Source organism: Rhea americana, unplaced genomic scaffold (genome assembly GCF_003343005.1).
Source record: "Rhea americana isolate MKP2758 unplaced genomic scaffold, rheAme1 scaffold_151, whole genome shotgun sequence".
Lineage (NCBI taxonomy): Eukaryota > Metazoa > Chordata > Aves > Rheiformes > Rheidae > Rhea > Rhea americana.
The window spans coordinates 1,582,527-1,595,109 of NW_028185606.1; the positions used below are offsets into that span (position 1 = coordinate 1,582,527).

General features: G+C 41.6%; 1 protein-coding gene across 10 annotated transcripts in view; it reads left to right on the forward strand.

Moving 5' to 3' along the window:
- The window catches only part of NPL (N-acetylneuraminate pyruvate lyase), a 20,406-nt gene extending 8,760 nt beyond the window's left edge, over window positions 1-11,646 (forward strand). For 2 of the 10 annotated variants that reach the window (XM_085299654.1, XM_085299653.1), the window contains 11 exons: window positions 429-499; window positions 2,263-2,305; window positions 3,375-3,496; window positions 4,614-4,671; window positions 4,762-4,837; window positions 6,516-6,608; window positions 6,837-7,051; window positions 7,237-7,283; window positions 8,111-8,195; window positions 9,013-9,052; window positions 10,017-11,646. In XM_085299654.1, coding sequence (XP_085155780.1) covers window positions 429-499; window positions 2,263-2,305; window positions 3,375-3,496; window positions 4,614-4,671; window positions 4,762-4,837; window positions 6,516-6,608; window positions 6,837-7,051; window positions 7,237-7,283; window positions 8,111-8,195; window positions 9,013-9,052; window positions 10,017-10,165 — 999 coding nt within the window. In that variant the 3' untranslated portion in view covers window positions 10,166-11,646. Of the gene's footprint in view, window positions 1-6; window positions 27-287; window positions 327-428; window positions 500-2,262; window positions 2,337-3,374; window positions 3,497-4,613; window positions 4,672-4,761; window positions 4,838-6,515; window positions 6,609-6,836; window positions 7,052-7,236; window positions 7,284-8,110; window positions 8,196-9,012; window positions 9,053-10,016 lie in introns of those variants that run through there. The other 8 variants (XM_085299662.1, XM_085299660.1, XM_085299655.1 and 5 more) reach the window with 8 other exon arrangements.
- The last annotated feature ends 937 nt before the right edge of the window (window positions 11,647-12,583 follow it).

Here is a 12,583-nt window from a genome sequence, read left to right on the forward strand (position 1 = left end):
CTTGGGATTGCCTCTTCCCCTTTCTGGTTAGTGTGACATGTGTCTGCTAGCCTCCTTCCCCTTTCTCGGGCGTGGATGAAGGGTTTTGAGCCTGATTCCCTGCAGCGTTTTCTCTCTCTCAAGCCGCTGGGTATTACGGTGCGTGCATTAGGCCACAACCTATACCTGAAGAAGGAACGGTAAATGGAAACCGCCTTGAAGCTTAASTACATCTAGTGCTCCCATTCCTGTCCTCGGATGGGGCTTACTGCAATAAGCTTCGCTGTCAGTGAAAACCAAGTAATTCTCGCTAGGGTCTCTTCTCCGCAACAAAAACCCCTTGCCAAGTTCAGTTCTGGACTTTGCCTGTCGAGTTTTCTTGTTAACAGAGGTCAGTTGAAACAGTACAAGATGGGAATCATTTTTATCTCCTTCTTTGTTTTCCAAAGAGCTCAATGGCACCTGGAAAGAAGTTACAGGGTCTTGTAGCAGCTACAATCACTCCAATGACTCCTGATGGGTAAGTATTAGCTTACCTCACAATCTTTGAATTGTCAAAGTTACACTGCCAGCTTTTATCCTAAAACCTTAATTTTCTTGCTTCCTTATCTGGAACTGATGGTTGTTTGATTTTAAAATCAAATCTCTGACAAATTTACCGTTTCAGTTTTGGTGGATAGTACAGAGCTTAGACTGTACTTCTGCAACAAAGGTTTAGAAAGGCTAATCCTCTRTCTCATAAAATCCTCGTAAAAGGAGGAAGTTAATTTTGTAACCAAACTATCCAGGCTTACCCATGGGGAAAAACTACCAGGTCAGTCCCGCTTGCACTACTGGGTTCCCTTCCCTGCATTCTCCTGTCTCACAGCAAGTGTTGTAGACCTGGGCTGAGAAGTGCCAGGTCAGTTTTTTATTTCTTTTTCTACTACTTTTCCATGTGCAAATTAAACCATGGTAAGATTATATGAGTATTGTAACATTTTCAAGCTTTCTAAGACGTATTACAGTTCAATCATGAAGTAAAATCACAAATCACAAAATAAAAAGAGCTCCTTAGAGCTAGGAAACAACTGTCTCAGTTTGATGTCCAGTTACAATTCTCTTGCCCCCAGCTAAGTCATGCAAATTTTCATGTGTATATATGTATGTATAGGATCCATTTAAACCAGAAGAAAACTTTGCAAGACCTGCAAGTTCTGAAAATGATGGCAAGCAAATAGAAAGTTGAAATTCAGCCTTCTTCAAGGAACAAGTTGATAAAAAGATTTCCTCCCTAATGCATTTTGATGTTGCAAGACTGAGTTGTTTGGAGTTAGCAAAGGACCCTGAAATATCTTGATAGATGAACCAAGAGCTGAACAAATTTTTGAGGGAGATGCTGGAGATTTGCTAATGTGGTCTCCTAAAAGTGAGCCTTTACTTTTGAAAAGTATTGAAAAGCATGGTATTGTATCAACTCATTTGCATTACAGTCTCTGCTTAGTTTTGTATTTTAAAGGAAACTTATTTTTCATTTCCTTTTTTATTACTATTTGAGCTTATTGCAACATAGCATTTGGAAAATGATCTGGGCACTCTACTGGGAAATGCATGGCCCTGGTAAGATAGATCCTGTGAGAGTAGCTATGAAATTTTGGGTGATATGTGAACCCAATAAAGATCCAAGAACTGACTTCTGGACCACAGGGGTGGTTTGCATGTTTGACAAGTTAGAACAACAGTGAAGTATTAATCACTGATAAACAGCATTAGTTTACTCAGGAGAGAAGATAAACCTAGAATTCTGTTTTTTTCTGTTTGTCAGGGAAGTCTGTTCCTTTCCTCATCCTTTAACAAGAGAGGGAGGTCAAAGTCACATCCACCAGATACCATTTCACAGTCTGTGTCCTGCAGTTAAAAGGATAGCTTAGCTCTTTGCCAGCACTTGCACAAATGCCTTTGTGCTCTCAACAGCACTTTTGTTTCCCTCGATAGTCCAAAAGGTTTGAGTGTCTTTTAGTCTTTCATCTTTCCCCCAAAATGTCCTTTGCTATGAGAAACCTTCAGTAATTATCAGGTGAAATAACATATTGCAGCAGCAAACAACTTGTCAGGAGGAACTGGAGGAAAGTGTATGACATTCAGAACTGAACTGTTACCTGAACTGTTAAACTCATGCTGAGGGTATCATATCTCAGAGATATYCATGTCCATGTATGTATAAATGTAGGCCTTCAAAATACCTAAGATTTTGTGGACAGAGACTTATAGTAGCTGAGATTCCTAAGCTTCCTTTCCTTTCAGACAAATTAACCTTTCGGTGATTCATCAGTATGTGGATTATTTGGTAAGCAAGCAGAATGTGAAGAACATTTTTGGTAAGTTTTTTGGCAGAAACTGTGTTATGCCTTGGATACCAGTCCTGTGATATCTTGCCTGATAAGAGCTATAATGGGAAAGTGTGTTGATATGGGATCATAATAGATGTTTATATTCACAGTAGAGAGAATATAAGCAATATTACAGAGATCTGCTTTTGCCCACACCTCATTAGTATCTAGAATGAAATAGAAGTGTTGTCTTTGTACAGAGACATTCCCACGGATAATGCTTCATTGGCAGCACTTGAATGGTTCTCTCCTTTGCCTGAGCAGGATGCAATCATCTGATAGAAAAACATCAGCTCGTGAGCCCAGAGCATCCAATGGATTCATCAACCCCAAATGGGCTTCTTGGAGGGACTTGTGGTGCACTGGGTGATACCTCACTCCCATTGCTCCCATCTGTCTGCTCCGCCTCTGTCTTTAGGGCTTCTGCAGTGGCAGCAGGGATGGCTGGATAGAAAATACAGCATCCGCTAAACCACCTTGATTCACAGCCTGGCATATTTAAGTAAGCTGAAGTCAGTGCTAAAATGTCAGCTCAAAATTTCAGTCAGAAGAGTAGTAAGAGGAAAAGCAGAGTGTGGCAGTGACTTCAGCTGTGCCAGTTTAATCTGTAACTGCTTGTGCCTGGACACATTCACATTTTTTTGTTTTCTAGGGATGTTTTAGCCTAGGGCAAGTGGTTCCATTCACAATGGAGATACCAAATTTAATCTCAGACTTCTTCCTTGGAATGGAGGACAGATTGTTATTCAAGTAGTCACACTACCTGGCTAGCTGAGTATCCTTTCATGCTCTTATCACAGTTTTCCAATTTTGGTAGCTGCTTCCACGTTCTCCCTCCTACGGCTGCTCTTGCTGAAACACCTGGGCCTCAGACAAAAGCATTTAGTGTTGATAAAACTGTAAGCCCCATGTAGACACTGATGTGGAACTCTGTTATCTTAAAACGGGTTGAGTGAAAAATATTTCTGTTTAGTATCATAAAAATGCCAATAACTGTCTTCAGTAAAACCAATTTTTGTAGGGTAGGCCTCAGCAATTGTGTTGTGTTGTATTGAAACAGTGAATGGCACAACAGGAGAAGGCTTGGCCCTTAGTGTCCAGGAGAGGAAGCAGCTGGCTGAAGAATGGGTGCGCCAGGGAAAAGACAAGTGAGTAGCTGAGAGGGAACAGGAGATTCCAGACCTCGTATTATGGTATAGGCCTCCCTTATTGCAAAGCCACATCTGCTAATGGCTTTTCTTTGGGTGTTTTGGTTTTGGGGTTTGTTCCCCAGGTTCTTTGTAGAAGAATGTGTCTTTGTCACTGCCAAGTAGCTGGTATCCATTTGCACTGCTTAAAAGTTTTTAAGAGTCCTCTCTTGGTACACTGTGGGACTGAGGGGGAGAAACAGGGCTCTGGGCTGTGCCCTTTTCTTATTATTGAGAAGAAATGAAAGGAAAGAGAGATCTGCCCATTTAAAGCCCTCTGAGCATTTCAGCACCTTTTAATACATTCACTAAATGATTTGTTATGGAGGAAGCTGAGGTGCAAAGTGTTTAAGTGCTTTCCTAAGGATGCAGAATCTAAAGCAGAGGGAGGAATTCAACCCAGGTCTTCTGAGACTCTAGCTGCATATCTAATTACAGGTCTATTCTCCATTCTCTCCCAGTACCTGTTATAGTCCTGTATTACTCAGCCCTGCTTTCTCTTGGAGAGGAGGAGGTGTTTTGGGGTGGGAGGGACAGTGAGAAAAAATAAACTGATGTGAAGGCTCACAGTCTGTGTGGATGTAAAGGAGAAACACAGAAATGGAACTGATTAACTGGAACTCRGGAAATTATGTTGACTGGAGCAGGCAGATGGTTAAAGATGCTGCCGTGAGGCTGTAGTCTTCTAGTAATTCTGCAAAGCGATGGCTTTAGAAAGCAAACATATGCTTTGATATCTTTTCCCCTTCCCAGCTCATCATTAAATCTTAACATCTTATTTTTAACTTCCTAATAAAATACTATTTTTACTGCTGACAGCCTTGCAAATATGACAGGAAACAGTCATACATGATTTATTTTGCAAACGTGCATTTTTTATCACCACCAGCTGCTTGACAATGTAGACATTTTCCCCATATGTCTGCTCTTCAGCTCAGCACAGGCTCAAACCCCTTTTAGTATTAATTTAGCCCAGTGAAGTTCTCGTTCCGTGGCAGCCTGGTTTGGATGGATTCATTTTGGCAATCTAGTATTTTTCAGCCTCCCTAAGTCTTCTGGTTTTGTTCTGGTTATGCAGATTGGATCACGTGATCATTCATGTGGGAGCGCTAAGTCTACCGGAGTCTCAAGAGCTGGTGTGTATATGATATAATTCATTTTCCCTATGTGTGTAATAAATATAAAGCAGATATACCTTCAACTATCTTCCATTCTCTCTTTCATAGGCAAGACATGCAGCAGCCATAGGTGCTAGTGGTATTGCTGTAATAGCCCCCTTCTTCTTCAAACCCACAAACAAAGGTCAGTAGATACGATTGTTGGACCTGGTCAAGCCATTAGCAGTATTTTCTGGCAAAAGAGAACTCACGTGCTCTGAGGACCAGTGATGGTAATACAGCTCCTTGTGGAGCAAGTGTTGCTTTCCTGTGGGAATTGGAGCTCAGCTGCTTTGGCTGCTCTCAGCTGCTTACAGGATTTCTCTCCTGACTCTGAAAAGCTGAAGGATCTTCTGAAAGCACAAGCATTTGAGATAGAGCATCAGTCATTTACTGTAGATCTCTTRCGTGCCATCTACTTTCTTTGGAAAATACTCTGGTAATAATGTTTGCATATCAGTGAAATTTGGTACCACTCAACAGCAAAACCAGCAAAATTCAAAAAAAGAAAAGGGGGGGGTTTAAATCTGGGAAACGTCAGAAGTCTCAGAGGGAAAAGCAGAAGGGATGTCTTTTTGAGATACATCTTGTTYGGTTGTAGTAAAGGGAAGAGTTGCTTATTGAAGGTATAATTAATTAGTTTGTCTTCTGCGTAAATAGTATAGAGTTCACACTTGGTCTGGGTCACACTTGAAATGAGTTGGTTCCGTGCTGACCATTGGTGAACACTGATCAAATTGCTAAACTCTTGATACACAGGCATGCCTCTTGTTGAGGAGGTTACGCTCATGGCTTGCTATCATATCCCAGACCCTAGGAGGGTTAGCATGCCTTGGTTCTGTGYATCTCAGGTTGCCCCAGAACTTCCAGTATTGAGTATTTTGCTCTTAACACAGTAAGTGTAATTTGAAGGAACCGCATGATGTGGAGCATTGTAACAGAAATGTTATAAGATTGGTCTGAATTAATTATGAATAGAAACATACATATGAAAGCACCTGAAGAAACAAGACAGAATGCATTGCAAGACTGGCCGATACTGATAGCCAAGGACACAATAAACAGCAATCAAACTGGTAAATACTGAGGAACAGCACAAAGGTGAGCAGAAGACCTTTGCTGTGATAACAGTAGAATGGCAGAAAGGTTTCGACATGTTGCTTTTGCCATTCCTCTTCCTGCTGTCTCAGCAGGAAGAGAGACCATTGCCTAAGATTTATGGAGGATGCAGTGAAGAGGAAGGATCTCCTGAGGAAGGAGRTCACACCATAATAACTCTTTGCGTGCTAAAATGGTACGAGAAAAGCTGTCCAAAAATGTGTTCACTGTCACCAATCAAGCAGAACCCAAGGGAAGTGATGTGAACTTGATCCCTTGTCCTCTGTGTTACACACAAGTGATCCTGGTGAGACCACTTTGGCACATGCATCTTGGAGTTTACAAGTGTGAGAGAATGTGCAAGTTATAAGAGAATGAGCATGAGTGTCTGAAATCGGTTTAGTTTAAAATAAATAACATATTTGCCTTCAATACGGTCTTCCACTGAGTTTTGCTATGTTTAGTTTTTATGATATGTGTAGGATTTTATATTTATTATCTGTGTATGGTATATAAACTGTAGGTGCATGTATGTGTTGCTGTTCTGTATGGAAACACATGCAGTGAGACTATTCAGAAGTTACTTTTCTGTGACTCCTGTGCACTGTGATGCTGAACTGTCAGGAAAATGGCATCTCCACAGGCTGTAGCTGCTGTGAATCTGAACTGTCTTTCACTATGGATAGTCTCCTCCTCTTAGGGGTCACTTGGTTGCTTTTTTCCAGATGAACTGATAACTTTCTTACGGGAAGTTGCATCTGAAGCCCCAGCGGTTCCATTTTATTACTATCACATTCCTCCTCTGACAGGTGTAAAGAGTAAGTACTGCTTATTCAGTTCGTTCCTTTCTCTGCTTCCCCTTCCCTTCCTCTCCCCTTTGGATCTAGAAAAAGGAATGCTTTGGAGAGGATGGAAAGATATCTGTGATGTAACTTTGAGGCATAATGACATTGAAGTTGTTTTACTATTTGCTTTATATAGTTTACCAGGCTTATGCCAAAGGAGAATAACTTGTAAAAATACTAAGTCTCTCTCTCCCTCTTGAGGAGGAAACAGGGAAGTCTCACAGGACAGGGATGTGTTTCTTCATGGGGGCTTGCTCTTCTGCACAGTTCGTGTTGAAGAGCTGCTGGATGGGATAAAAGAGCAGATCCCCACCTTCCAGGGTGTGAAGTTCAGCGACACAGACCTCTTGGACCTTGCACAGTGTATAAACAAGAATGGTGGAGAAGAGTTTGTATTTCTTTATGGGGTGGATGAGGTAAGAGGCTCCACTTAGAAATGACTTTTTTTTCTAAGGCATTCTCTTGCTTCAGCCTGGAAAAAAAGTAATGCTGGACATTGAGTGCCAGGTAGTTTTGTTATTTCTTTTCCTTTTTTTAAAAAAATGTTTGTTTAATGTTGAAGTAAAAATATTCTTTCCCCTCCTCTTCCATCTCAAACTAGCAACTGCTGAGTGCACTGGCAATAGGGGCAAATGGAGCAGTTGGAAGGTCAGTATGTCTTGGACCCATTTCCCCTTCCCACAAACACTTTTTTGTTGTATCTGCCACTATCTGCATAAGATTTATCTGATTATCTTCTATCATAATGGACTTTGCTGCAGCATGAGGCTGCACAACACAGCAGACTGATGAGCTAGCTCTAAAGCTAGCAATAGGACAATGGTGTAACCTGGACCTCAGAGTGTATTAGTTTGGGTGAATATTGCTGCAGTCTGTAAGCTGACCCAAGGGTTACAATGTATTTCTTTATCCTCACTTTCTTTCTGAAGTAGGGAATTTTTAAATTTTCATTATATGGGTAATGAACAAAAGCCCAGAGAGGTTAAATCTTTGCCTTTGTTCACTCAAGAAGTCTGTGAGAAAAAGGGCTCTGGAGCAGTGTTTTCTGAGTTTAATTTCCAATTCATCTTTTCCCCATCATGCTGGGCTGCTTAGATGAATTATTGTATGATATTTCTGCTCTTGTATAGACAATCCATTCAATGAAAAGAAAACTAGAAAATTAAGTGATTGCCCTTTGTTATTGTCTAATTATTTCCTTTTATTTTTAATGTTGAAAAGCACTTCCATTTGGAAGGAACTGGGGAGAGAAATCTGAGGTCTAAACCCTTTCTTAGGGCTTGGCATGCTCGTGATGCCTGACAGTATAAACGCATGCACAGCCTACATGAATTTCTATCATACTGCATTCTGATAATGTCAAGACAGAAGGCCTGTGGGCTATGTTTTCTGTTTCAATGGTTCTTCCAAGCCTCCATTGCATTTGCCAATTCCTTTTTTTTTCTTTTTTTCTTTCTTTTTTTTTTTCCTGGCAGTACGTACAACTATTTGGGCCAAAAAAACAATATGATGTTGCAAGCTTTTGCACAGCATGACCTTGCATTAGCTCGGAAGTATCAGGTACATTATCTTCACTGCTACTACTAGGAGTAGTCTTTTTTCCCCTCTTTTCTAACTTCACTGGGATCACGTTCATACCCTGAGGTAGCTGTATTARAGCCTTCTTTCAGCTCCAACTCCTTGCTTATTATTCATATTCTCTCACCTTTTTGACCAATATATACACCCATCCTTACTAATTTATTTTTAACCAAGGCTTGTCTTGGTTAAACCTCTAATCTTACCTATGCAGCGTGAGTGATGCCCTAGCTTTTTTCCTTGAAAAAGCCCCACAGTGGCAAGGCCCTGTGGCTAGGAATATTCTGGTGTTGCCTTACATGATGAGATGCAGAAAGCCATTGCAAGTCAGTTCTGGCTTGACCCTTTCTCATCTTGGCATGCTTGATGATTTGTGAGGAGTTCTGAGCAGTCAGTACACAAACTGTATTCAGTATCTGTATCTTCCACTGGGACATACAAGACATCCCTCTTCTGTTGTAAGAGAGAAGTGCCTGCAGGATGAAGCTGTAAAAGGATGATCTGCTCTGGAAATCTCTTTACCAGGCAATGGAAATTCAGATTTGTTAACCTTTACAGCCTGATAAGAGACTTATCACTGTTCTCAGACAGCTTGCTGCAAGGGCAGGTGGAACATGACTGATTCTTCCCTATTCCAGTGGAATAGAATTAACATTTCAGATAGACTGGCCAGGTGTCCAACAGCTTTTCCAAAAGCTATGCCACAGCTGCATAAAATGTAAATACCATAATAACACTGGGTGCTTTTACATCTTACGAATATGATGGAATGAATAAACAACTGTCTTATCTTTTCTAGTTTCTCACTGGTGAATTTCTCAACTTTGTCATGAAGCTAGGTAAGTCCTACATTGCCCTTTCTCTTGATATGTCTTAAAAAGCAGACTCAATGCCTTTGATACCTTAATGTTGCTGGACTTTCTTCCTTTCCATTTCACAAGAAAATGTTGCGCATGGTGTTTCCTGAGTTAGTAGCAGCTGGGAGCTCAACAAAGGGAGGAGACCAAGCCTCCCCAAAAGATTCCACTCTCATTTCCTTCCTTCTACTGTGAAGTTTTACTGCTTTAAAATAGTCTTTCTGTGATTTATCTATTTCCCTTTTTATTATCCTGACTCTTCCTGTGTATGTGTTTTTATTATTATGTTTCCAAAAGCCCATTTCTGGCTTCTTTTCTTTGAGAGTCATTGATCTCAAKTGATGGTGTCCCAGTGGGAAAAAGCAGCTCTGATACTTGTGTCTCGTCTTGCTATAATGTAAGAATAACTCTGCTCAAGACTGTACAATGAGAGTAAGAACAAAACACTTTAAAATTGAATGATTTTATAGACACCAAAGCAAATTTTAATACAAAAAACATTAAGAACAAGAAAGTTGGAGTATTGAAGGGAGACAGAGTTGGACGGTTCATGGTTTTCACACCATATTAAYTGTGCTTTTGCTATACATACTGTGTGCAAGCCCCAAAGAATCTGGCTGAGCATTAGTTCTTGGTTGTATTTCCAGGGTTAAAAGTCAGAGGAAATCCATTATCATCTAGAATCTTGTAGGTAAAAAGGCAAATAAATATTATATCTTAAATAAGTGCAGTAAGTAGATGTATTTCTTTTTACTGTGATGTCTTTCCTGTCTGCAAGCACAAGCATCTCTTAGTTGCACTGTTCTTACTTCTGGGAAGTGCTTAAACGCTGGTTTATGCAGGATTATGCAGGAACTGTATGCTATTGCTTTTTTGGACACCTGCATAGAGAGTTTTTAAAGTGAAATGATCTGTAAATTACCTGATTTTTCTTTTATCTTCCCAGGTTTTGGTGTTGCTCAGACTAAAGCTATAATGACTTTTGTTTCTGGCATTCCAATGGGACCTCCACGGTTTCCGCTTGTTAAGGCCTCAGAGGAGTTCATCACCAAGGCCAAAGCCAAGCTGGATAGCATTGTCTGGCCTACCAGCTGATTTCACTTCCATGTGGATTTTTCACATGGATAGTGAATCCCTTTTCTGTGTTTCACTATCACTTGGCACACTCCCCATGTGACAGGCTGTGATTTGGCTGTGACTTTTTTCAGGGACTTTGCAGGGTGCCTGAGCCCCTTCCTGTTAGGGCTGGTCTTGTTGGCATGCATTTCATTTAACCTTTCCTAGCTCCTCTGGATTCCTGCACATTCCAGGATGAGCTGTTATCTTTAGAATAGGCAAAATTTCCCCAGTAGAAGGGTCCAACTCCTTTATATCGAAAACAAGAAGATCTATCTCTGCCCTCTGCTACTCCCTCCAGCTGGACCATGCTTTGCTCCCCCCCCCCCAGCGTTTCCAGCACAGGTATGACAGTCTTGTTGCTCAGACTAGTATTTTACTGTTTGTCATGAAGTCCTAGTCCATTATCAGCAATAAGTAAGGAATCTGTTAGGTTGGTGCACTGTCTATTCATGTAAAATCCTGTTTTTTTCCTTTCTCATTGTCTTTATACAACTTCACTTAATGCAAAATTTTAAAAACTTTTATAATTAAGAGCTTTTGGCTTACTAATGAATGGATATTTCTCCATCTTTCTCCTTGCAACRAAACTGAAGCTGGACTTGAACTGTAAGTCTCTGTATGTAAATACAATGCAAAATATACTGTTATTACATTATTAGGAGGTCACCTGTGATCATAGTAAGAGGTCTTCTTTTGCACCCCAGACCTGTCCCTCTCCTCTGGTCGTAACCCTTCTCTTCTGAGAGTATTTGTATTTTGCAAATGTGAGATCCCATGCCTCTACTGCCCGGGCTGTAAGTTCTGACAGCATTCTCTCATGCAAAAATGATAGCACAGTGTRCAAGGATATTTGGAAGGGGAGAAGAGATAGAACTAGATCTCCACATTTCCCTAAACTTTTCATAATCCAGGCTGTGAAATATTCTACTACTTTCCTCCTACTTTGTAATTACTTAACACTTAACAAGAAATATTGTCAGGTTTCCTCGGTTTCCCCCCCGACCCCTCTGAATTTAAGAAATTTAGGGAAGTTTTTCTCACTTCAGACATGGGAAGAAAGCTAAATCAGCCATGGGTGCTGCATATCCTTTTGGYAGTTCACTGTGTAAGTGTACTTAGACAAAAGTAGATGGGGTCTGCAAGAGAGAAGCATAGGAAAACACCACAGCTGTGAATGTGAAATGAACTGATTGTTAAACTCTTTTCTAACAGAYACTACTATATATCTTTATTTTAATTCTAGTGCTGCAACTTACTGATTATTTTAGTACATGGCACATGGAAGTAAATGGCACCTAGATAAGGCATCTTTAAATTATTATTTTCTAACAGATCCAGATTATTTTCGTTCAATAATTTTTATACTTGTGTCTGTTTCTACCAAATCTTAAACCCTTTAGTTACATTTTGACTCACTTCTGTATTCAATATTGATTATAAAACATTAAATACTTGCATTGCTGTTCCCTTTTTCTCTTTTGGAAAAAATGCTGTTAGTGAAGCAGTAAGGGGAGTAGGTGTGGGGGAAGCTTTCTCAGGGTTTGGTGATCTTTTTTTTTTTTTTTTTTTTTTTTTGTTCCTGCAAGGCGATTCTGTTAAAATTAGACCTTGTCAGCATAAAGTTCCTGCTGAACTTTAGCCATGTGGGCTGTTTTGTAGAAGTCAGCAGGACTACACGGTTGAATAACATACGAAGATGTGTACTAGGAACGGCAGAAAGTAAATTTTTGTTAGAGGCTGGAGCAGACTGTCCGGCCTAGCCTTCCCTGGGCGTTCAAACCTTCCGTGAAGCTCCCCGAGTGCCGACGCGTTGGTTGTGCTTTTGTCCCTTGTCTCCAGAAGGTGACTGGATCCTCCGCACAGGCCCCGGAGGTGTTGCTCAGGACAACCTGCGTTTCCCAGATCTGAGGAGCAGCGCGGCAGGCGCGGTGACCTGCGTCCCTGGCACGGGTCTGCCCTGCCAGSTGTTGCTGGTCCTTCTGCTGACTTGGCCTGGCAGCTAGTTAGTCTGTACCACTCTTCCCCCTCCTTTTGTGTGTGTTTTTTGTTTAATTTAGGTACCTTACTTTCTCCAGGACTTCCTATTTAAAGATTTCACGTATTTTTTTAATTTCCTGGGGTCCCCGTTGGATTACAGCCGCCGCTCCCTCCCGCGGCCGGCCGGCTCTGCCACGAGCGCGGCGCCTCGGTTGGCGAGGGGTAACGCGCGCGCGCGCCGCTCCGTTTGTCCCGCCGCAGCCGCCGTACGCGCGCCCGCCATTTTGAAGCGCGGGGCGGGGCGGGCGCCCTGCTCTCCGCCTTCGGCAGCCCCCGCCGGCGCCCCCGCGTCGCTGCTTGCGGGGTGAGACAGTCAGCGGGCGGCCCCGCAGGCCGGTTGCCGGTAGCGGCGGGCGC